Source organism: Phoenix dactylifera, chromosome 4, assembly GCF_051530095.1.
Source record: "Phoenix dactylifera cultivar Ajwa chromosome 4, Ajwa_hap1_PhDact_Kaust_v1.1, whole genome shotgun sequence".
NCBI lineage: Eukaryota > Viridiplantae > Streptophyta > Magnoliopsida > Arecales > Arecaceae > Phoenix > Phoenix dactylifera.
This window is the reverse complement of record NC_143193.1, coordinates 50,481,729-50,507,323: the sequence shown is the minus strand read 5'-3', so window position 1 is coordinate 50,507,323 and position 25,595 is coordinate 50,481,729. Positions and strand designations below refer to the sequence as shown.

Genomic DNA, 25,595 nt, shown 5'->3' with positions numbered 1-25,595 from the left:
CCACCGAACACAAAGCCCGCAAGCTTATTCCCGACAGGCTGGGCGCGAACATAACAAAATAGAGAGTTTCTATATCACGCTTATTTTACACGCAAACCTTTAACGTCGCATCCGGCGGCGACCGCATCACGATCTACTACATTATCGAGTCCACGTAGACCGTTAGATCTTCTCCACGACACGTGGCGTGCATCTTAGATGCCTTCGTTTGCAAGCAACGGCGACGGAAATCTCGTCGCCAAACATATAAAATCGCGCTCTTTTTTCCTCTAGAAGTTCCTCGTGCTTGGAGGAGGTCTGAAGCGTCTCCGGCGACGGAGGAGGAAAAATTCCAAGAAGCTTAAGCCCTAAAACCCTTTCCATGGCTCATCTCCTCCTTCTCTCCTCTCCCCCTCACCTCTCCCTCTCCTGCGCCTCCGAGCCCTCTTTCTCCTCCTCCCCTTCCATTCCTCTCTATCCTCCTCTTCGCACTCTCCATTTTTCTCGGGTTAGGAGAAGGCGCTTCGTTTCCTCTGCTTCCGCTACGATTGCTTCTCCTAAACCCCTCATCGTTTCTTTAAAGGTTTAGCCATTTCTTGAACCCATGACCTCGATTTCAGGAGGAGAATGGGATAGTTTTTTTGATTCTTTCTTCTGGGTTTCAGGAGAAGTTGGGCAGCTTGAAGGGCACCAAGTGGAGCGACCTCTGGAGCCTGAACAACTGGGTCGTTCGGGATTACTACCGGCTTGTGAATGCTGTGAATGCTCTTGAGCCCCGCATTCAGAGGCTTTCTGACGAACAGGTAATCTGCTTTTATTTACTGGGAAGAGAAAGGAAAAGTAGGTGATGGAATTAGAGAAAAGGTTTGAGCTTGGTTTATTTTTCTTAGGTTTTTTGTTTTCTTGATTAATTTTTGGTCAGCTGAGGGGAAAGACTGTGGAATTCCGTCTTCGGTTGAGTCAAGGGGAAACGCTTTCTGATATACAGGCAGGTTTGTCCTTCAATTCTCTCTTTTCTTTATATCTTTATTTTCTTATCTCTCCCTTTTCTTTTTCCTTTTTTTAAAGTTCATAAATTGGATTTTTTTTAATATCTTTATTTTTTTATTTATCCCTTTTCTCTTTCTTTTTTCGAAGTTCATAACTTTGAAGTTTTTTTTCTTCCCCTTGTTCTTTTTGTTGTTGGCTACAGAGGCATTTGCCGTAGTTCGAGAAGCTGCCCGAAGGAAACTGGGGATGCGGCATTTCGATGTTCAGGTATTTCGTTACAACATGGTGAACAAATTCAGGTTCGGGTTTTTTGTGCTTATGGCTTAAGACTATCAGATCATTGGTGGAGCTGTGCTTCATGATGGGTGCATAGCAGAGATGAAGACTGGTGAAGGAAAAACACTTGTTTCGACGCTAGCTGCGTATCTCAATGCACTCGCTGGAAATGGAGTTCATGGTATGCTTAATTTTAAGTAGTTGCAGCCGATGAATTCTTCCATATGTGTTTATGGGAAGTCTTGAATGTTGAAGCAATGAGGCATGTACAGGGCGCTTACTCAGTCCTTGATTGCCTTATCTTAAAGTATTTTTGTTCTTAAAGATGTTTATGATGTTCTTTTATCTTTTTTTGGGTTATGATGAATTTTTTTAGCGAATTCTAATGCAATTATTTAGCCACTAATATTTTCTCTGTGTTCTCGTTGTAGACAGTAGAAATGCCTTGCAGTATTACTCCAATATCTCATGGAATCATGATATTTCTCTTAGTTATTTATTGTCTAATGTATTTAACACTGTTTCTGCATCAATCAGACGTTGATGCGGTCAAAAAAAAACACAGCATATTGATAAGCGCTGAATCAAGTTTTTGCCCCCCTCATTTTAAAGCATTAAATAGTCTCTGCACTGCCCATTATATTTGCTAAATCTGCAATGTGTTCCCATAGTTTAACAAATATACTTACAAGTTATAAATGTTTTCAGTGCATCTTACTTTTGTCATTGGAATAGAGTTATTATGTTGTTAAAAGAATTCTATCCTCCTTGCATCTTTATAACATTCATATACAGTAACTGTTTTGCTATGTTCAGTGGTCAAAAGCCAAAAGAAAAGGAACTGGGTTGTGTTTCTCTGGAATTAACATTGAAGAGATGCAAATTTGTGTCTACTGTAAACCTAGCAAGATCTACCTTGAAGAGTGCATCAGCATGTTCTATTCAACAACAACGTATAGAGCAGTCTACTAGAAGTTGCTAGTTTTTTTATTGTGTCCATATTAAGTTGTAGTCATTTATTATTTTGATTATACCATCTGCATTTTCTAGCATTGAGATTACTTTTGTTTACAGTGGTGACTGTTAATGATTACTTGGCTCAGCGTGATGCTGAGTGGATGGGCCGCATTCATCGTTTTCTTGGTCTTTCTATTGGTCTCATACAGGTTCCAAACTATCTTTTCTGATTTAGTTTCAACTTCTAATGTAAGGCCATGCTCATCGTATGAACTGAGTTTTTACCTTGATTATATTATGTTGGCATTAACTTATTTATTGGCCTTATTCTGATGTTGCTTGCATTCGTAGGGGGGCATGACAGCCGATGAACGCAGATCCAACTATAGCTGTGACATAACATACACCAATAACTCGGTAAATTGCTCAATACGTTGTTCTTACTATTGCTTTTAGTCTATTTGCAAGTTGCTAATAAAGAGAATTTGTATCATTTCCATGTGTTGTTATCATCCTGCCTTGTGGTCTTTTAAAACTCGGGAAGACTTGATTGGTAGTTTCTTTTGAGAAGTGGATATCATCAGTTTAGCTACGCTTTTTACCTTAGAAAGCTTGATTTTTGCTAGTGTTAAGACAATGGACTTGGTTCTTTTTGACTTTGCAGTAGTTGTACATGTCTTGCAGGAACTTGGCTTTGACTACCTCCGGGACAATTTGTCTGGAAACAGAGAGAAACTTGTTATGAGATGGTACATTTGCTAGCATCATATAAGTTGTTATTTCTTTGTTTATATAATTACTAGCAAACAAGATTCTGAAAAACAGGCCAAAGCCATTTCATTTTGCAATTGTTGATGAAGTCGACTCAGTCCTTATTGATGAGGGAAGGAACCCTTTATTGATTAGTGGTGAGGTAATCCTGTGTTATGCTGTTCCACTTCCATTTTTCTTTATACCATGTCACTTTCATTATAAGTGATTTAAGCATATGATCATTGGTAGCACTTTTTATTATTCCTTTGCCACTAGGATAGTAAGGATGCTGCACGATATCCAGTTGCTGCCAAAGTAGCTGAGCTGCTTGGACGAGGCATTGTAAGTTCAGTATTTAATATTTTGCAAGTTGGTCCTTATGTCGTCATATGCTCGACAGCATCCTTCTTATCTCATTTGTTTTTTCATGATGGAATGACTTCGCATTACAGCATTACAACGTGGAACTTAAGGATAATTCTGTGAATTTGACCGAGGAAGGAGTTGCTCTTGCTGAGATGGTTCTTGAAACAGATGATTTATGGGATGAAAATGATCCTTGGGCAAGGTGCAAGATTTCTTTCTTTAATTTCATTTAACTATTTATTGATGTTGTGGTTCCTGTATGATTGCTACAACTGCAAGTTGCGAGCAGTATTTTGTTATTGCTTTCTCTTAAGTAAACTGGTAAAATGAGTTCTTGCTCAGAAATCATTCTCTCGTTTAAGCCCTGATAACCTTGATACAAAAGTATGTAAAGTTTTATTTAGATTAATAAGACAAGGCTCATTAATTATGTTTGTTTCACTTGTACCGTTTTCATACTAAATCACATTCTGATTTTGCAGATTTCTAATAAATGCCTTGAAGGCCAAAGAGTTTTACCGCCGTGATGTCCAATACATTGTTAGGAATGGAAAGGCACTCATAATTAATGAGGTAGTTTGCGAAAGTAGTATCGCTAAATGCTTGATAATTTTTTTTATATATCTATTTCATACTCATGATGTGCAAATTAAAGAAACTTTCTTTCAAAACATTTATTAGAAGGTTTGATATGGTATAAAAAGTGAAAATGGCAGTATTTATTATCTAATGGTTTTCTAGTCTATGAAAATGGGCTTTGAATAATCCTGATATCAGTTGTAATCCTGACATCAGTTGCAATTACCATGAACAACAATGATTTTTTTTTTTAAACAAAAAAGACAGTTTTTTTGCATTTTTTATTGCAGACAACTATTAATAATAAAGGCAGTAATGAATAGCTAACATCACTTTTTTAAGCTTAGAGAGACATAGTGTGTGGGATGTACATTGCAAATTGGAGAGACTAAAATTAGTCGAATGTTGTTTATTTAATTAACTTAGTAAAGTGTTTGACTTTAAGAGGGATGTGAGGATTGAATAGTTGTTATGGTAGTTGGTGGTAGCTGTTACTGTTTTATAAGAAATTAGAAGACAAGAAAAATTAGTGAGGGTTTAGATTAGCTTAGTCTTGAAGGGCTCGTTTGGTTCGCAGGAAAAGAAGGGGGGAAAGTGTGGTCAACGGGAAAGTAATGAGATGCCTCTTGTTTGGTTGGAGTTTTCAAAGGAGAGAGATAGGAAAGTTGTATTCCCATGAAAATATGATTCCCACATTTCATGGAAAAGTCTTTTCCATGAGAAACATGGAAAAATTACTTTCTCATGAGGTGGGAATCACTCCATCTTTATTTTTTTCCAGAAAGGCGCTTCAGCATTAAAGAGGCATTAAAAACCTAATTTTTATTAAGGGTATAATAGAAATTACATATAATTTTTTCAGAAAAGTGGATGGTCAACCAAACATAAGCACTCTCAAAATCTGTCACTTTTTCTTGTTTAACCAAACATGCCAAAAGTACATTTCCAGGCATTTTGTTCTTAGGAATCTTCTTCCTAGGAATCATATTCTTAGGAGGAAAAATGCTTCCCGCGAACCAAACGAGCCCGAAGTGGTAAGGACTAGGAGAGAGAAAAGTGAGCCGATAAGAAAACTAATTATATAGAGGAGTTAGGGGCGTGGGTGACATAGGCTTTCAAGAGCAAACATGGGGGACACACACACACACACAAAGAGAGAGAGAGAGAGAGAGAGAGAGAGAGAGAGAGAGAGAGAGAGAGAGAGAGAGAGCAACTACAAGATTAAGAGAGACACCATTGTTTCGGTTTTATTCACTCTATGGGTTATTCATAAATCTGTTGTGCAATAAATTTTATTTCAAAAATGAATGTTTTTTTTGCCTTTTTGGAACATAATCTGATAGAAGAAACACTATACTCACCTTTCTTAAATTATTGTTCCAAGACAAATTTTAACACTTATGTCTTCTGAGTAGAAATGCTATTTTTTTGATCCTATGGAAGCAAGTAAACCATGCGCAGCAGGCAAACTAATGAACCCAAGCCATTTTAGTTTGTTTGTATGAATCCAAAGGTATGTGGAGGCATGTACCATCCTGGGGATACCCTTTATATATATTGTTTATCACAATAATTTCATCATAGCAAATTGATTATGTCAATTGGAAGTTAACTGATTATCTTATTATTGTTTTGTAGATGCAAAATTCACTGCTTACTGCTCATTTAATTTAAATCATGTTCCTTTATACTTTTTGTAATAATTGAAATATGGGAACAATTTTACTGAGTTTGTTGATCCAACAATTCATTTTTAACTTAAATTGGGCATGGTGAATTGCTTGGGGGGCAATACTTTTTAATAACTTCAACCATACACTCAAATAATCAGTGTGTATGAATATTTTTTAGAGAATCTTCTTCTTCTTAATGTGACCAATAGGTGGTATATGCTTTATAGTGAAGAAACTTGATACTATATTCTACTCATCCAAATGAGGTCTAATACCAATGGGCTGGAAGTATTGAGTTGAAGTCTGGCCTTCTCTTGTATTCTTACTTTTGGTGGATAAGCAGTACAATAATAGCCCTTATCTCTCAGCCTACTTGTCAATAGTAATTTAAATGTATGGTTGCTTTTCATCATTTCAAGATTTAATTGTTTGGGCCAATTGTTTAAAAAAAGACAGGATTTTTCTATATTTTTCCATATGAGTATTACTAAAGTTTTGATTCTCTCTAGCTTACAGGGAGAGTTGAAGAGAAAAGGAGATGGTCTGAAGGTATTCATCAAGCAGTAGAAGCTAAAGAGGGCCTAAAAATCCAGGTATTTGTTGGTCTCTTTTATCTTAAAAAGTTTCTCATAGACAAAATTTATATTCTTTTAATCTATATGCAATTTGCTTGGAAGATTTGATGTAATGCCAATTTTGATTTTATCAGGCTGATTCAATTGTTGTTGCCCAAATAACATATCAATCACTTTTCAAGCTTTATCCAAAGCTTTCAGGGATGACAGGAACTGCAAAAACTGAAGTATGGTTGACATAATGCTTAGTTCCAGGTGATTTTATAGCTCTGGCTTTCATACGGTCCTTTTTAAAGCTGATGTTCCATTATTTGTGTATGTAGGAGAAGGAATTCCTGAAAATGTTTCATACGCCAGTTCTTGAAGTCCCTACAAATTTACCAAATATCCGGTGTGACTTACCTATTCAAGCTTTTGCAGTAGGTTCCTTACAAGCATCAAGTGCAAAACTTTATTATAATTGTTCCCTTTCCTATGGTGAAAAAAGCTTACAGTTTAGCATGCTTTGGATGTGCTTTGAATGATTTATCAGACTGCACGTGGGAAGTGGGAGTATGTTCGGGCAGAAATTGAATCAATGTTTCAATTGGGTCGCCCTGTTTTAGTTGGAACCACAAGGTAATATTTTGAACAATTGAAATATCATCAGGCAGGTACATGATGGTCAGCTTATTGGCTTCACATATAAGTTTTTATGGAAAGTAAATGTGTAATAATGATTAGTCAAACTATATTCTTCCACTGAACATCTATATTCTCATATTTCATGCAACATTTCACCAAGATCGTGTTCACATTATGTGACCACTAAATGGACTAAGATTTGTTACTTGTATTTAGCTAGTTTGTTCTTTTGGAGTGCATCTAAGATAGGCATCTGGATCCTCTTATTTTTGGTTCATCCTTAATGACATTTAATTGTTGAGCACTGCATGAAGCATGATTTGCATTGCAGATATGTTCTTTCCATTTGTCTTGAATCCTATTTACAGAAGTGGTTCCACTGTTACTCTTTGACTTTGTTGCATCTAAATTAGCTGCTAATGCCTTCCTATTGCTTCAAGAATAGCTATTTATTTTGTTAGCGATAATGGTACTGTCACATAAAAAATAAGGTGGCTTTCATGACTTGTGATAGCTACCTTGCTAATTAATTGTTCTAATGTCTAGTAAACCTCCATGCAGAGGAATCATCATACATGCCTATAGTAACCAATTTGGTTCATCAGATTAAATTTTTTGAACATGTATTAAAAAAAACCTTACCGCATATGACATTTTGGATACCTGGCCTCTTCTTTGTATTGTGGGTGTCGTATCACACTGCTGAGTGTTGACATTATGCTTATATTTTTTCCATAAATATGTAGTAATTGGCTATCTTGTAATGAGGAAACTTGGGAGGCCTGGATAGGTTTCTGTGGCCTGGATGGGTTTTTGTACTACCCATGGAAGATTGATCAGGTAACTCAATCTTGGGTGTGAGGTAGGTTTGTTGTTCGGGGTTAGAAAGATGGAAAGTTCACAAAATTTTGTGCTAGAATATGCTTTTGAATTGCACACAAGCTTACTGAGACAGGTAGATTCTCCTTTTTTGGGTTCATTACTACTTGCAGTGTAATAGTTCAGTTTCCTGCATGTTCCTTATTCTTTACAACACTAACAAAGGTTTCCTATTTCATTTTTATAACAAAAGTTCAATCTTAGAATGGTCTACATGTATAGTCTGTCATGTGCAGCGGGCATGTGATAATGGAAGTCACCTCGAAGCCTTTTTATTCTGCAAGGAAATCAGAAAGATGGACAGCATAGAAGCAATATCAATTGCTTGGCTGCCATATGCAGGAGCATAATTCAAGCAGTAGGCTCATGACATTGTGACTCTGACATGTTTGGGATCCTTCAACACACGAATCACGTGTAATTGGCTTCAGCAGTGCATATTGGAGATGCAGACATGAGCATGTCAATTAAGATTTTGAAATGCGAAACTTAAGCTAATGGAAAATTGTGATACTGCTGTAGTCAGTTCCTTGTTTTAATTTTTGTCAGATCAAATATACATTAAATTTTGCACTGTCAAGGATCAAGCAGCCATCTCATAAATCATCACAAGGTTGAGCTTGTATTGAAACCAAAGGAACCACCTTTCCAGACGGTTGACACATATCCATGTGGTGACCATATTAAAAACCCCTTATGTTTTCAGGAAAATCTGCTAATTCAGCAAAATTGTCTGGATGCGTCATGGAAACTGTCCACACCCTTGTTAAGGCTGACAATTCATGACTTTTGTATATGGAAAATCGGCTTTCATTTGACATACCTAAAAAGTACTTTTACCACTCCATTATATTTTGAAGTTTATCAATGCACCCTTCTTCAGTCTTGTAGGTTAATTAATGAGATCATTGGTTTTGAATTATAGTATTGATATCCCTACTCAAAAGCATAGTCAATTATTTAGTTAATTGGCAGTTAGCTGGCCTAGAGATTGAAGTTTCTCAAAGGAATTAGAAAAGAGAGGCTTCTGGGACTTTTGTTTGTAGTGTTGGCGCATCCCAACAGTTAACAACTGTATCTTGTTTCATTAGTTTTGAATTTCAACTTATCAATAAAACAGGTACAAACAGATCTGCGTACATGATTACATTTTTGTTTATCATCATATGAGTATTACTGCCTCTACATTGTCAGTGATAGTTTTGTAATTTGCACAAAATATCTGTCTTCTCTATATTTGTATACTTCTACATCCTCGAAAATGGGCAAATGCTTTGTTTGTCATGTATGAGTTCTTGATTTTAGGATCTAAGCATTTAGAAAATGAGATACTGTTATGTGGCAAATGTTAATGGTTAATGCATAGTGCTCGGTCATGGTTATTGGTAAGAACATCTACATAGGGAGGGATCTTGGAAGTTTTCCAAATAGTAGATGTTGAAGTGAACATCATTTCAGACATGGTATGCTGTACCGATCGGTACAGGTCGGTACCGGGCGTACCGTACCCGTACCGATGGATACCGGTATCGGTATGCCAGCGTCGGTATGCCTGACGTACCGCATACCGTACCGTACCGACATTCGGTACGCTTATGCTAGTGCGGCACCGGTACGGGTTCGGTACCGGTACGGCGAACCTTTTTCAGATGATGCAGACATGTGCAGTGTTAGTCAGAAACTGAGATGTGAGGAGGGCTTCTAGATGCTTGTCAAAGAGTAACAAACATAAAGGAGAACAAAATAAGACTGAGATGGAAGTAGCAAAATACCTTAACACACCTTTCAGAGAGCTTGCCCTTATGTTGAAGAGAGAGGTGTCCTGTAGTAGTGATCAGTTATCTTGGGTCCTGACGGAGCGAAAAAGTTTTATTTGAGATGTCTGCGCCCGCGCGCGAGAGGGCGAGTCTTATTGTTTTGGCTTTACACTTACCTTTGAATTAAAAAAAGGAAATTTTGTTCTTCCCAATTTTTATGTTCTTGCATATCAACTAAATTGTGGTGCTTGTTTGTGGTGATCTTTGGGCTGGCCGATCTTATTCTGCGAGTGATTGTGCTATTCTACATACTATCAGATAGTGTGTAGATCATGTAGTGAACTCCTAAATGATTGGCTTAATCTTGTCGCTATTCTGTTCAATTTATTGAGAATTATTAAGTTTGTAGTATCCAACCATGGCTTCGATGATGAAGGATGATGTGCATTTATCTCTGCTTTGTCTTTTTTCTTTCTTGCGTAATATTTCACTTGCAATCATATCTGTTTTCTCCTTTTGTTACAGTGTTGAGAATTCTGAGTATTTATCTGATCTACTGAAAGATCGAAATATTCCCCATAACGTCCTCAATGCAAGGCCTAAGGTTCTCCAACATTATCTGAATCTCATAACTTGTCCTTAAATCTGTTTTTATTTGGCAACACCTTTTCCATACTCCTCTCTACGTATTGCTGTAGCTTTCATTTTCTCATTTGTTTGCAGTATGCTGCAAGAGAAGCTGAAATTGTTGCTCAAGCAGGTCGAAAATATGCAATTACAATTTCTACCAACATGGCTGGCAGAGGCACCGATATAATCTTGGGTGGTAACCCAAAGGTCTGTCCACTTTATATCGCTCCCTTATATCATATTAAGGCCCCGTTTGGGGGAGCTATTGGCAGTAGAGCTTTTATAAAAAAGCTGTTTGCTGTTTGATAACTATATTTCTAAGTATTGTGGCACTTTAACATGTTTGGTAAACAAACTAGCAAGTATTTTTGGTATGATAAAATGACCATAAAGGATATTGCATAGTATTATACAACAGAGCATAATAAAATAAAATATATATTAATACATAAATACATGATATAATATAATATTACTGTAATATAAAATATTATTATTATAATATAGTAATATAATATTGTATACTATAGCATAATAATTTAATATAATATTAAATTATTTAACATAACATATCAATGTATTATGATATAATGTAATATAATATTATATTTATAGTATAATACAATAATAAAGATATAAAATATTATAGTTATTATCGTAAATTAATTTTCTATAATATAACAAATTTTCTAGCTAGGTGATAAAATTGGTTAAACAATTATTAAAGGAACATTTTGTGTAATTGTTATATTTTATCACGGGTGTTTTGGTTAAAAAAATAGCTTTTCGATCGGGCTTAAAAGTGCTTTTCCGGAAAGCTCCAAAATGGAGCTTCTGCCAAAAAGCTATTTTTAGCTTTCTGAAAAAACTAAAACGGTTTTCTGAAATTTTTATCAAACATCCTTATTTTATCTAAAAGTGCTTTCGGAGGGCCAAAAAGTGCTTTTTGGCCCTCCAAAAGCTCCCCCAAATGGGGCCTAGATTATTTTGCCTCCTGGAGAAAAAACTTACTTATAAGTCATTTTTATCGGCGATTATAGAGGATTAATAAGTAGTCCTCCCGAAGATCATTTAGTAGGTGGATATTAAATTCTCTTTGGCTTTGCATGAGCACATTGTAGTAATTATGAATTATATCAATTCTCCTTTCAGTGATTACCTAATGCAGGATATCCATCTTTTTTTTTTTTTCATTTTAGAAGCTCAATTTTTCTTACTTATTTACATGTATATGTATGTTTTACTTTCTAAAGATGCTTGCAAAAGAAGTTATAGAAGATAGCTTGCTCCCATTTATGACACATGAAGCTCCTAATGTTGAAACTGATGGGGAGCCAATTTCTCAAAAGGTACCCACGGGTTTTATCTTTTATCTTCAAGTATGTATTCTGTTCTAATTCTTTTGGGTCCAATCTTTTGTATAGGGTTTGTCAAAGATAAAGGTGGGACCATCCTCCTTAGCATTGCTTGCAAAGGCTGCGCTTATGGGTTAGAAATCTTTTCTCAAGTATTGATTGTTCATTTAAGATCAATCTGTTTGTCATCCTGCTTAAATATAATACTGGAGTTGTTTATAAACCAGTCTTGCAAGAAAAAAATTGCTATATTGTGTCCTTTCATTTATCCTGAGTATAAATTCTGTAGCAAAATATGTATGCAAAAGCGAGGGAAATGATTGGTCGTATAGAAAGGCAAAGTCTGTTATATCGGAGTCCATACAAATGAGTCAGACAGTTGAAATGGAAGAACTAGAGAAGCAGTTGGCTGAGGACCCTGGGATGTATCCCCTTAAGCCTGTAATTGCGGTTGCTTTTCTCACGGTCTTGAAAGATTGTGAAGTACATTGTTCGAACGAAGGGGCTGAAGTGAAAAGGTTGGGTGGGCTTCATGTGATTGGGACATCCTTACATGAGTCTAGGCGAATAGATAATCAGGTGAGTTACCATCATGTCATTAGCTCTAATATAAGCTAGCTTATAGCTATGCAAATTCAGCTTATGTATGATTATTGCAACGTATTTTGTTTCCACCACTGCTACATTGATGGTTTGAAAATTACACTAGTATTCTGGTTTTAATATGGTTAAATGATATTTGATTCTTATGCCTAATTATGTTTCTAGTAGCCATTATGGATTGAGTGTGATACAAGTATGCCTATGGAATGATCTACTTCAATTAACTTACTTCCATCAAATTGTATTTGTAGGCGCAAAATTTAATATCCTTAAAAAAATGTTCTGACGTAATTGTTGGGATCTTCTGTCAGTTGTCTTTCCTAAAAATCTGATGTAGGTGGTGATTCTCTTCAGCTCTGTAATGACAACATGTCATAGTGGTAGTACTTTCAGAAGCTGGCACTAAAGGAAAACTAATCATTTTCATGTGCTGTCTTGTCTTTACCCTTAAGTAGCTGCTAGAGGCTTGTGTTTTCAATTAAGAATCTGAATTCCAGTTTTCTGTTTCTTATGTTAATGCATGTGAATTGTGCATTCTTTTACAAATTTTTTTGAAATGAACCTATAATTGGGTTATTGAGATATGCCATCAAGAGATCCCTTTGCTGGGATGAAACATTAGGTAATATGTGTTATACTCTTATTATTATGATAGTAAAGCATATCTATGACCTGTCTTTTTAGTGGAGTTTTTTAATTTTGGATTTTTTTTGTGTACTATCATCAAACTGTTAGCAAAACCGAGTTCTTCCCTCTAGTAATGATTCTGCATTTTGTAAATATTATATTCATCTAGTGGAATTTATAGAAGCTTATCTAGTGAAGGTAATTTTTTTTTGTTGACTGAAAACGTAGTCCTGCTATGTTATTTTTTTTTAATCTTTAGAGAACCATATCTCTTGTCATGCCAGAAATTTCATGGAAGCCATTGTTGTTGAGTCACCCAAGCTCATATTGTTTTCTTTTCAGCTTCGTGGGAGAGCAGCTAGACAAGGTGATCCTGGATCTACAAGGTTTATGGTAAGGTACTATTTCACTACCGATTTAGAAAAGTTTATCAACAAAATGTGGTGAGGGTCAGCCTCAATCAATGCAATAGTATGGTTGCTCCATTGTGAGCCGAAGTTCACATATTCAAAACATAGAAATAGCCCCTCTGCACGTAGGGGTAAGGCTTTGTACATCTGACCCTCCGTAGACCTCGCAATGATTTGTGCGTCATGCACTGGGCTGCCCTTTTTTTTATCAACAAAATGCGGTAGCAGTTTGATCTCTCGAATATTGAATGTGCTTTGGCCATAGATGTTGCTACCCTCAAAATATATTTGTTATATTTGTGGCTTCAATAAGAAGAATGTAGCTATCCCCTGCCCCCTGTTTTTCTCTTCACTAGTAGACAAGCATGTGCAAATGCATGTTTAGATTGACAAATCAAATAGTTTTGGGGAGAGAGAATTTGCGAAAAGACAAATTTGGCTGGAGTTCATCTTTTCAACTAATTTTCTATCCAAAACTGCCCATACCACATAGCTGTCATATATACAAAGGTTCACCATCTCGGTATTGGACCCCGTACCAGTGCCACACTAGCACAGTGTCGGTATGATACAGTATAGATTTTATTTTTTGGGTATACATCTATATCGGATATCGGTACCGAATCAGTATGGTACGATATGCCCCGTATTGTCCTGTTCGGGCCAGTACGGCATACCATGATATATACTAAAGTTTTATATGAGAATATTTGAAATTCCACCCAAGAGTAAATTTGACAAACCGAAAAGCTTCTCCTCACTCATTTTAATATAGTATAGTATTAGATATCGATAAGAAGTACTACATTACTGGAGTTGCTGGCTATATTTAAGTGCCACTATAAGAGAGACTCAAGAAAAAGGAAGTAGGAGTTATAACTTCACAAATTCAAGTTTGCTAGGCCGATAGCAGGATTAGTTAGTTGGTTACAAGGGGGAAGTATGCGTCCAGCACTTTTTCTTCAAAGCAGTCTCGATTTTCTTGTGGTTGGTCAGCCTCCGAGCTGAATAACTTCTGGTCAGGAATTCAGCTTACAAAGGGGAAGTGGTGAAAAAGAATGGAAAGTAGAAAGAGGGGTTGAATTAGTTGTGTGCTATACTAAAAATGAAATGGTGTTCGTTCTGCATGAGTGTGCTAACCAAAAGCTAGGACATTAGTAAGGAATGGCTATCTTGCTAGATGCTCTCTGTGAACTGAATCCCTACCGAACATTTAGTCAATTCATTGCACCATGCACCATTTAAGGATGTGATGGATGAAAGAAGATAGAACAAAGTATACTAATACATAAGAAGGCAATTGATGCAGGTAATCAAGTAAACTTCCTAAAAGAGAGTCTGTTCAGAAGATAGCACATCTGAAACCTTTAAAAAGTTAAATTTCTATTTGATAATGAACTAAACTTTTAAGTTTGGGAGTTCCATTGTAGAACTACATTGATTTTTCCCCTCTTGACCTAAGCCTGATCCAAATTGCATATATTTCAACCTACACTACAGGTTTATCAGCTTCATTTCATTTTAACCAAGCTGGATTTAATCCTATTGCCATTTATTGAATGATAAATACTCATCATGCCACACTATAGTCCATTAAGATGGCTGCATTGATGGTGTGTGACTTGCGTTACTCTTGTTCTCATTTCCCTTGTCATTTATATGCTCCTACAGTCCTACCGGCTCAAGTATTGATCTCACCCTTCATATGATCTTTCCTTGTTTAATGCTATTTGTGTGTTTTTTTTAATGTCACATGGGTTTGTTATCACATACAACCATAGCATGACTGCAGTGTAAATCTTTAATTATTTATTTTTCAAATTGCTTGTAGGCATAATAATTGTTAGCAGTCTAAGATCTATTTTGAGACTAGATTTTTGAAATTAGAATTATTATTAGAATGGTGGACAGTATGTTCTATCCATAGTTGGAAACTGTATTCCTTTGCTCCCGTTTCTCATCTCTTTCAGAGATACTGTCTTTCTATGATGTTGTTTCTTATACCATAAAGTCATTTTGACATATTCAGACTAAAGAAGTCTACGACATCTGTACATATTCAGTTCGGCCTGTTTGTTTTTTTGTGACAAAGAAACTGAATCATGTTCTAATGGAACAGCCTACAGGATGAGATGTTTCAGAAGTTCAATTTTGATACTGAGTGGGCAGTGAAACTCATATCAAAGATTACAAATAATGAAGACATACCAATTGAGGGCCATACCATTGTAAAACAGGTCTTCTTAGTGATACCATCTTGTTCCTTTTTTCCTGATCAATATATGTTTTTCAATGCTCTGCTGAACTTATTTATGAATATGCAGCTTTTGGCACTTCAAATAAATGCAGAGAAGTACTTTTTTGGAATAAGGAAGAGTCTTGTTGAGTTTGATGAAGTCCTGGAGGTAGCCATGATATAATTGTTTCACTGGTGACAGAATTTTAATTTCATTGAATTGGTTTTGTTACTTATATTGATTGTCATTAGTTGCCATATTCTGCTACCATGTACTCTAAATAAGCCACCATGATGGACTCATTGTTGCTGGAAGATCATTCTTTGCAAAGTTCTTATATAGTGATAAAAATGAAGTCACAAGAGGAGTAATATTGTCCTACTGGGCAGGATACTGGATGCAGAGAACATTGACACAGATGTGCTCAAGCGGATGAATATAGCAGAAGTAAAAGGAAGTTTCATGTTTGTATTGTTAATACCATGGTGGTGAAATTAACAAAGATACTGCAATAAATGCCAACCACATTCTTGTTCTCTGTCCTTCAAAAGAAGTGACTTGTGCTTTCCTCTATCCCCTTTATGAGGCTTGTGCTGGTTAAGCTGATGATTGGGTCTATTATTATTCAATTGATCTGCTTAGGTTCCCACGAATCCTGCAAGGCATAAGAAATAAGAAACTTTATGCATTTCTTCATTAACTGTAAGAAACTGAAATCTGATATTAAAAATAAAATATTTGGCAAATCAATTAACGAGGATGCTGCAATTTCTTTTTTAAAGCTTGATGGTTGCTTGGCCAATGGAACAAGCTATCCTTCAAGTATTGCAGCAACTAATAACCTGGGGTATATGAATCCTTGAATGGAGTCAATATATCTGTGAACCCATTCTAAATCATAGATGTGCGGCACTCAAAAATAAAAAGCTGGTCAGACGATAGGTGGCAGTTCCATCAGAAGCATATTAGATGTATATGGTCTGCATATACATCTAATATGCTGCTTATGTACTAATCTAATCTGATTCAGCAAATGTTAATGGGTTTTTAATCTATGAACACAAAGGGAAGTTGTGATTGGTTCTGGAGCTGTAAGCCTGTAACAGTAGAATCATACTTGTCTCTTGTGCATTTTAGCATATTTTTTTTTGAATTATCATATCAATTACTACCTTCAAAATTCAACAATTGGTTCTGTTTTTTAAGCAATTCCATTTTTTCTTCCCCATGATTAACTATTCTTATGTTCAGAATGTCTTGTTACTGGTAATTTAGGTCTTCTAACTAAAAATTTCCTAGTTTCATCAGGTCCAAAGAAAGCATGTCTACAACCTTAGGCAGTTGATTTTAACAGGTGATTCTGAAAGCTGCCGTGAACAAATATTTCAGTAAGTTCTGAAATTTGATGTTTATCTGTATTATGAGGACACGTCCATGAAAACATGTTGATGTGCATTAGTTAGCGCATGAATAGATTGCAAGAAAAGGTCATTGTATTGTAGAAATTTTATCATCTCCTGCAGTATGCACTAGAAATATAATTTGGTGGTCTTTAACTATTTTTTTCCAATCAATATCTGAGACATTTTGTATATAGTCAAAAGTCATACAAAACTTCCATGACTGACTCTTTATTAGCATTCTCTTGCATCTTGTACAGTTCCATCCTTATTAATCTGTACCTTGATGAACAAGCAAGTTGAGTCTCTTTTTAACATCTTTTGCAAAAAAAAAGGGTCTGGTAAACCAAATCTGCTCGTGATTTTATGGTTTCCTCATGTTGCACACACTTTTTGGATCTTGGGGATCCTTGTTAGATGGGTAGTTTCATCTGGAAGGGTGTTTGCCCAAGGGTTAGTTTTCTCTGTCGGTGTAAAACAAGGATACATTGCTTGTTTAAAATAACATGGAGGAGAGGGTACCTAGATGATTATACAGTTTGTAGATTCTGCTGTTGGCAGAATCTAGTAATCAAATGTACTGGCAATTCCTATAATTTTTAGTTCATGGTCAGATCTGTCTAGAGCCTTATCATTTCTGGGACTAGCTCCCTGCAAGAAAATCAGCTTGGTGGTCAGATCTGTTTGTCGGATAATCAACTCATTCAGCTTGCTCAAGAAATAATGTGGGTTTGCACTTAGATCTCAGAATATGTGGATTTCAGGCTTTACGTTTATCTAGAAATAGCAGAATTTTTTTAAATTTTCAGGCGTCTCTAAATTCTCACAACATCAGGCTGATATTATTGTGGGCCTACAATATGGCATTTGGTACTGGGTTGGGTACTTCAATTAACCATGTTGACTTATCCTTTGTTGTGGGTTTGTTATAGCTGTATATGTTTGCATACATGCGTGCATGCATTTGTCTTAGGTGCTAAGTGTTAACTCATCACTGAATTGACTCTTTGCAGCGGAGGGGATTGAAAAATAAGATTATCATAAATTTGAAAATCTTGTTTGTGCAAGTCCGTGAAATTTAAAAGTATACCATACACTTGCTCATATTTTGACACGAAACCTCAGGCAGTTCAAGAAAACCATATTGCAGTGGATGCCAATGATCTGTCCTCCCAGTTTCTAGTTATTCCCAGTTTCATTGGTTGTTGTCCAACTCTTATATGACTATTGTAAACAATGCAATATTTATAATATATACTAATTCTTAAAGTTGTAAAGACTAGACAATATGTAGTTCACTAAATTACTGAGACATTCTAGGATTTCATGATGGTTAAATTTGTTTCAAGTGGATGTAAAAATAAATATGGTGTCTTGCAAGTAGGTTGAAAATTCAATATTACATTTGTCTATTTGCTGTAATTTAGTGCACCAACAACTGGAAATAGTGTTGTGATGTTATTTGATCTACTAGGTTCTAGGTACAGTGAATGCAATATGTTAACTTGATCATATATTTCCTTCAATGTTGCACAAAAAGAAGACTTCTAAAAATTGAAGGCCAAATTTTACTTGCTCTCTTTCAGACTTTGTATACATGTTTCTAGTTTCAAAATGTTGGTTTCAAGGTAAGTTCTTCTTGTTGCCTGTTGCTTCCCCTGTGAAAAGTTGCTGAAGAAAAATTTGCTTGTAGGTACATGCAAGCAGTAGTAGATGAAATTGTTTTCGGAAATATTGATCCACTTAAGGTACCTAATCTTCTTTGAAATGTCTAGTTTGGACATTTCTTAACATTTCGTGTTTTCTCATATAGCTTCTCTCTGTTCTATAGCATCCAAGCAACTGGAGACTTGGAAAGCTCTTTAATGAGTTTGTCGGAATTGGTGGAAAGATATTGGCTGGTAATTACCACTGCAAAGCAATATCTTTGTATTATCTTAAGTGCCTGTCATTTTGCTTTGCCAGTAATCCTGCAATAAAAAACATCTAACAGACGTCACATAATGGTGTTCCAGAATCATTTGCAGGGATCAGGGAGCAGGTTATATTATCATCAATTGAGCAGATTAGTGGATTAGGCTCTATAAAGGTTGACACTTTTTCTCTTCCAAACTTGCCGATACCTCCAAGTACATTCAGGGGAATTTGCAAGAAAAATTCTTCTTTGAAACGTTGGCTTGCTATCTGTACTGATGATACAACAAAGTGAGTTCCATTCAATTGTATATTACTATTTATGTGCATGTGTGTACATGTGCACATACTCTTCTAACCTGAGAGTTTTATGGTTCACAAAATGTAGGAAAGGAAGGTACCAAGGGACTTGCAACCTTATTCGCAAGTATCTTGGGGACTTCTTAATTGCTTCCTATTTAGAAGTTGTACAAGATTCTGGTTATGATGATACATATGTTCAAGAAATTGAGGTAACATACATTTATGGGTTGTTTCATTTCTCTCATTCTTCATGTAAGTTGTATATTTCCATTTATCATCTGTAGGTATTACTGCATTATTCAGCACTATAAAGAGCAGTGCTACAATCATGGTATGCCGTACCGGCCCGTACCGGACCGGTCCGGTTCCTGACCGGTTCGGTACAACGGTGGAAAACGGTTCCGGCCCTAAAGGGGCTGGAACTGAGCGGTACAAAGGTGTACCAGTGTAGGTCTCCACCGGTACGGCGACGGGTACCGAACCGGTCCGGATCTCCACTGGTATGCTTTTAGGGCCGGAATTGAGCGGTACAAAGGTGTACCGGTGCGGGTCTCCACCGGTACGGCGACTAGTACTAAACCGGTCTGGATCTTCACCGGTATGCCGACCGGTACCGGTTTGGCGTACCTTGGATACAATAGTTTGTGAATTTTTTATTTTTTAACATCTTTTTTGTTTGCTGCTCCCAATTAGCTCTTTGATACATTATGAGCAATGAAACAATAAAAATCCATGATGCAGAAATTTGATATTCTTGAAAGAAAATTGATTAATAAATAATATTTGGCTGATGTTCAATTTGCGAGAAGAGAGTATAGAGTGCTTTGCAAAATTCACGTGTTTATGATGATCGTTTTAGGTTAGTTATAAACCAAAATTTAAGCAACTACTGCTGCCTAGTTAGGATGGCCTATAATTTACTCCTTTTTTTAATGGAAAACATTGAGCGACAAAGAATTTTAGTCATCTCATGATAAGGTAGGTGTTCATCAGTAGCTTCTTTCCTTCTCTATTTTGAATGTCAATTTTATTTCTTTCTTCGATTCTAGGCACATGTTGTTCCAGTATTTTACTAGCATGCATATGTAGGTTTTTCACCCAGTAAGTACCAGTACAGTAATTCTGCTGCATGAAAATGGACCAAAATTACCATAGGTATAGTTCAACTGCTTCCTAATGTTAGTCGTTGAATGTAACCAAAAAACATTAGTTATTAAACTTTGAGCCTCTACATATTTATCTGAGATGTCTTCCAATGAAATATGTTTTTCTAATACTTGATGTAAAAGAATTATTGGCTTCATAAGAGAAGCTTATTTAGTCAATATATCAAAACAAGCTTGATGCATATGTCTCTGGTTTAGGGCTCTTTTGTTGGCATTCTTCACCTTCACTTGTTACAACTTTGGATATTTATATAGGTTCAATATATATTTAAATTTTGTAAACCTCACTGCAAGGTTCGCTGTACCGAGCGTACTGTACCCGTACTGATGGGTACCGGTATCGGTACACCAATGTCGGTACGTCTGGCGTACCACATACCGTACCGTATCGTACCGACACTTGGTACGCCTATACTAGTGCGGCATCGGTACGGGGTTCGGTACCGGTACGGCGAACCTTGCCTCACTGATTTTGGAGTATGAATATATTTTCTTTTGTCTTGTATGTATTTGAGTTAAAGCTAGCATATAATATTTGCATCTCACTTTTGTATGTGACGACTTTCCAATTTAAGAGAAGAGTATCTTAATCTCTGACTTTTTTCGCCATAAATAGTCCTGAATGCTAAACTCCATTGTGGACATAATAATGTATAAAAGTGTCTCTGGGTATTAAAATATAACTATACAGAACTTTAAAGTCAATTGTTGAAAACTGGAAAAGTGAAAATTCCCTGGATGCACCCTTTTTATTAAATTTTTCATGAGATGTATATTATAAGCAATAAGTGATGCAGCAGCTGCCCGTGATCATCTTCTTTTTTAAAAATAAGATAGCTTAGGATGTGACTATAGATATTATTTTGGAAAATTAATTTGAGAAGCTTTTGGTGGATGACCAGATGGACCTAATTAAACCTTTTAATATATTTTGATATTTAAAAAGTTATTCCGGTACATTTATGAATTTTAATTCATATGTATTTCTTTCCTCCATTTTTGAGAATTAATTTGAGAAACTTAATGGCCTTATCTATTTTCTTGGATAACAAGGTAGCAGCTAAAGAAAAAGAAATCAAAGTATGAACTGCTCAGGTCACATTAGTAAATCCTGGGGAATGATGAAAACACAATAATTACCATATAAACTAATGCGGGCATCTGATTGTGCACTTGACTGCTGCCTAAGATTGTGTTGTCTGACATTTTTATCAACAATGAGAAATAAGATATGCCTGTTTTTCTTTCTTTGGTACATGCGCATATTTGTGCTCAGCAGCATTCGCTGCCATAGTGCCATTGTGATAGGCAAAAGCCTGGAACTGGAACTATTGACACCAGTTTAAGATTTCAGGGTAGGCTGAATTGATGTTTCAGTAGTTTAGCTGTGACTGCTGTTATATTGCCTTTTATCTCATTTCAATTCAAATAGGCTGCTGTATCTGTCTGTTGAAACTTCTTACAATGAGGACAGCAGGAGACAACTTATGCAGTTCCACTATAATGCATGTGCATGGAAACACTTATTGCTGTTTCGTTTTGTTGTTGGATTACAGAGAGAAGTAATTGTGAAGACACTAGATTGTTTCTGGAGGGACCATTTGGTTAATATGAACAGGCTCAGTTCAGCGGTAAATTCCATACATCTTTGTGCATCCGAGCATGGTCTCATATATTTTGTTCTATTCAGCCAGACATTTTAAACAAGAAAACTGCACAAGTTGTTTACAGGTCAATGTTCGGAGCTTCGGTCATAGAGATCCTCTGGAAGAATACAAAATAGATGGGTGTCGCTTTTTCATCTCAATGCTTAGTGCAACACGACGATTGACAGTGGAATCATTACTTCATTATTGGTCATCCCCTATGGACTCTGAAGAATTATATGCACCATAAAAATCAAACGCATAGGTATAAAATATCATTTCTCTGTGTTATATCTGGATTCTTCATGAATTCGGTTTTGGCCCCCTTGGGTAGAGTTTGGGTCATTTTAGTTTCAGTGGATTCACCTTTAGTCCAAAAAGTCTGAATAAAATCCATAAAAAAAAGAAAAATTAAGAGAGATGAAAGTTAATTACATCATTTGATTGTATTTTGAGTTATCTTTGATCATGATTTGTGTAGTTTGGGTCGCTTTAGACTAAAACTAAACTCTATTGAAGCTAAATACATTTATAGGAATGTGCCAATCTGTTGTGAATCAATGTAAAATATCACGTAATTAAGCATAGACATTATTGGGGATAAAATAAGTTGCACCTATCTATTAGTACCATACTTTTATGAGGTGGGTCATTCAAATAAACAAAGGTCGTGGCATCATCATCACTGTCTCAATATGGTGGAATTTTGGTCAGAGAGAGAGAGAGGGAGCAATTACTAGAGGTGGTGGAGTTTTGGTCAATTCCTCCTTCAAATTGTTGTTAGAGAGAGTGCACTTGCTAGAGGTGGGTGTTCAGTGACTTGTTAGGGAGGGGCGAATGTCCATGGCATCTTCCATCAGCAACTGTCAAAAGGAAACAAGTGGATCATTGTGGTGACATCAACAATGCTTCATTGCTCTTAAAATTCCATATACTAAGAAAGAGTCACGGGGTCAGTCCCCAAATAGCAATAAAAGCCCATTTCTAGAGTTTTGGCACTTCTGATTGGTTTCGGTTGAAATTGCTAGAACTGGTCATAATCAAACTGAAACCAGCTGAAATTAACAAAAACCAAAAGTTTCAGTCTGTTTCAGATTGTTTCAGGCCAAACCCCATCTGTTTCGGCAAGTCTTTTAATCTTACTCTGCCTTATTTCTTTTGTTTTTTTTGGTTAACTGTTATTTCTTCAGCGCATGAAATTTAGTTTGTCTTTGGAATCATTTAGAAACTTTAGTGTCACTTGACTGTTTTGGTTGGTTTCTTTTTCATTGACTGTTAATGTTTTATTTTACAGGCAGCACATGATCATGTACAAACACTTGGCACATGTGATTGATATGACCCTTCTGGTGGAAGATATTGCTGTGCCCTTGCAAGTTTTCAGAATGTCTTTAACCGATGCGAGTGGAAGGAGTATTTGATGGATGGTTGTGATCTGCATGATTGTTTCAAGTGGATGATGATAGATGGCGGCAATACCATCAACCAACAAAATGTTCGGGCCTAGATTTTCTTCAAAAGACTTCTATTTAGGTAAATTGATAGATAAGAAATTCTACTTTTAATTGTAGTTTCTCTCATCTAAGCTCTGAGAAATCAACATTGGTGTGTTCTATTAGCTATATATTTATAGAAGTGGGAATCATGTGACTTACAAAAACCTCTCTCTCTCTCTGTGTGTGTGTGTGTGTGTGTGTGTGTGATAAAGACGGTGGCTGACTTCCCAGCCAACAAAGAGGGGTTATTAATAGTTAGAGATAAAGCAGCTGCCTTACCTGACAGGCTATCATCGGCCTCTCCACTATCTTTAGTTTTATACAGAAAGGGTTAGGCTGGGTTACTTCTGAAAATATTTGGTTCCAAAGGCTTCCTAGTTAAAAATAATGAGGAATCTCTCAAAGTCGAAAATCATTATTGATGATCATGATCTAAGATATATAAAATACTTGAACAATATTTTTTATTATTTTTGAGTTTTTTTACCTATTCATCAATCCAGGAAAAAAAATGAATGGTAAAAATATAATTAGTGAGCAAAAATATAGTATAACCTATAGAATATGCAATTCCAAATTGCTGATCTTCATCTAAATATTTTAAAGTATTTACATATCAAATTTTAGCAAATTTGGATATTTTTAAACTATAGATCAGACTAATTTGTCATACTGTTAGAAATAGTTGGTATTGTTTCATATGATGTATGGGTAGAGGACAAAATATGTGTTTTTTTTGTTTGTACATGGTTCAAATATCGTAGATTATGATCGATGGTGCTGATGTTTTCTTGGGAGGTGCTTAATTGTTTTTAACTAGGAAGCATTTGGAGCTAATTGCTCTTGGAAGCGCCCTAACCTATAGCACATTCTCCCTCTGTATTGGTCTTTTGCTACTTTTAATTATCTGTAAGAGGATGCTTCTGTTTTTGCTATTTCCACAGAATTCTGTCATGTCATTGTGGAAAGAACTATTATATAACCTTCACTGGTACCATTTCGGTCCGAATATAGTCACTTGGATTTGGCATGGTTAGCATGCGTTTCTTTCATCTTTGGGATTTTCAATATTCTGCAAGACCTGTCTGATGTGCATCCCTACTTAAATTTAGGCTTCACAGTAGCATCTTTTAGTCATCAATTTAGTACAGATAGCTGACTTTACACCAAGGTAGTTGATTACTTTATACGGTTTATACTAAAGGCGCTGGACTGCTAGTTTCATGATTATAGCAGATGATGTTGTAAATATTGTAATAGGTCTCACAAAGAATGAACTGTGCGTGCCTACTTTTTTATGTGGTCTCCTAAGGATTGTTCAAATTTCAAAGCTAGTGAACGTTGGAATGCAAAATCATCTTTTCTTGAATGAAGCAAATCCCTTGAATTTTCAGGTTCTTCATGAGAAATTATTGTTAGGTATCATGGTTAAGCATCTTGTATCTTGGTCGCTTCTGGAGACTATAGTTCAACCAAGTGAGACTTTCTGGTTGGAAGGTTGGCATGATTGAATAAATGCATTCAACTTGTGTAGAATTTTTCATAATTTTGCAAGATGCTGCAATTATGCAAGCGTTAGTTGAGAAATAAATTGTTTGTTGTTGACTGAAGCCCCCCCCAAAAAAAAATGATAATATATGGTATTACTTGGTTCCTGCAGAGCGAATGACGGTGATAGAAATGCTGTTGAGAAAAGGTGTTTGTGACAGCATATATTAGAATATCAATCTCCTTGTAAGCAACCTTCCAAATTTGTTCCTGTTTCTATTGCCAAAACAAGATGTTCCTGCTTCTCATTTGCTGATCTCGTACAATTTTGGCGAGGAATGTAGTAGCATAAAGTTTATGTAATTTATTTGTGATATAGGTGTTCTTTCCCCTTCCCGAATGCGTCATGTCGCATTGTTGAACCATAAACGTTTTGCTTTGCAAGTCGATCATCCTGGCATCAGAATAGAAATTCCACTTCAAATATTTGAGTTAATGAGTAGGGGTCTCCAAGTGGGTCTTCTCTTGTTTGAATCCCTTTAAATTCTCTCTCTATGAACCATTTTCCCTTTTCTGAAGCTTAAGTACGACATCGAGCCAGGACTCCCTTCACTCGACGTCTTTTCTGCTATGTGGTCTTTTGAGGGGAGGATCATATTCTATGCTACACCTGTCTATTAGGAGGTCCGTATTGGCGTATTAAATGGTGAAGAAAGCCACCTTGTTGCGTGACTTGTTTGGCTATTGACTCGCCCTTCGGCTACACCCACGGAGAGGACAAGGCTTTCGTCAAAGTGTCGAGCTCTAGTCCATCTTGAGAACTTGCGTGGGGTCACGGCCATTAGCTGGATTCGTGAACCGAACTAATGGTTCAACCTTGCTCCCTTTTCTAGCCCATTCTAAGGGATGGTA

General features: G+C 36.2%; 1 protein-coding gene across 12 annotated transcripts; it reads left to right on the top strand.

Annotated features, from left to right (window-relative positions):
• Nucleotides 1–234: 234 nt before the first annotated feature.
• SECA2 (Preprotein translocase SecA family protein) lies at nt 235–25,179 on the top strand. 12 transcript variants are annotated; one of them, XR_015977358.2, is made up of 34 exons: nt 276–562; nt 645–782; nt 902–971; nt 1,172–1,236; nt 1,306–1,426; nt 2,320–2,411; nt 2,554–2,619; nt 2,887–2,951; nt 3,028–3,115; nt 3,232–3,297; nt 3,408–3,523; nt 3,804–3,894; nt 6,083–6,166; nt 6,283–6,375; nt 6,472–6,567; nt 6,681–6,766; nt 9,934–10,012; nt 10,132–10,245; nt 11,292–11,387; nt 11,463–11,526; nt 11,683–11,972; nt 12,966–13,021; nt 15,153–15,270; nt 15,358–15,438; nt 16,579–16,658; nt 18,364–18,418; nt 18,502–18,571; nt 18,686–18,875; nt 18,973–19,096; nt 21,610–21,684; nt 21,785–21,964; nt 22,994–23,232; nt 24,856–24,929; nt 25,063–25,179. XR_015977358.2 is itself a non-coding variant. In XM_008783452.5 (32 exons), exons 1-31 carry the CDS (start codon nt 362–364, stop codon nt 21,947–21,949), a joined length of 3,195 nt encoding a protein of 1,064 aa, XP_008781674.3. In that variant the 5' UTR covers nt 235–361; the 3' UTR covers nt 21,950–21,964; nt 22,994–23,359. The 12 variants fall into 12 exon arrangements, 7 of the variants coding, with proteins under 7 accessions (XP_008781674.3, XP_017696885.3, XP_088576544.1 ...); XR_015977355.2 differs by having other exon boundaries at nt 16,570–16,658; XR_015977357.2 differs by having other exon boundaries at nt 24,856–25,179.
• The last annotated feature ends 416 nt before the right edge of the window (nt 25,180–25,595 follow it).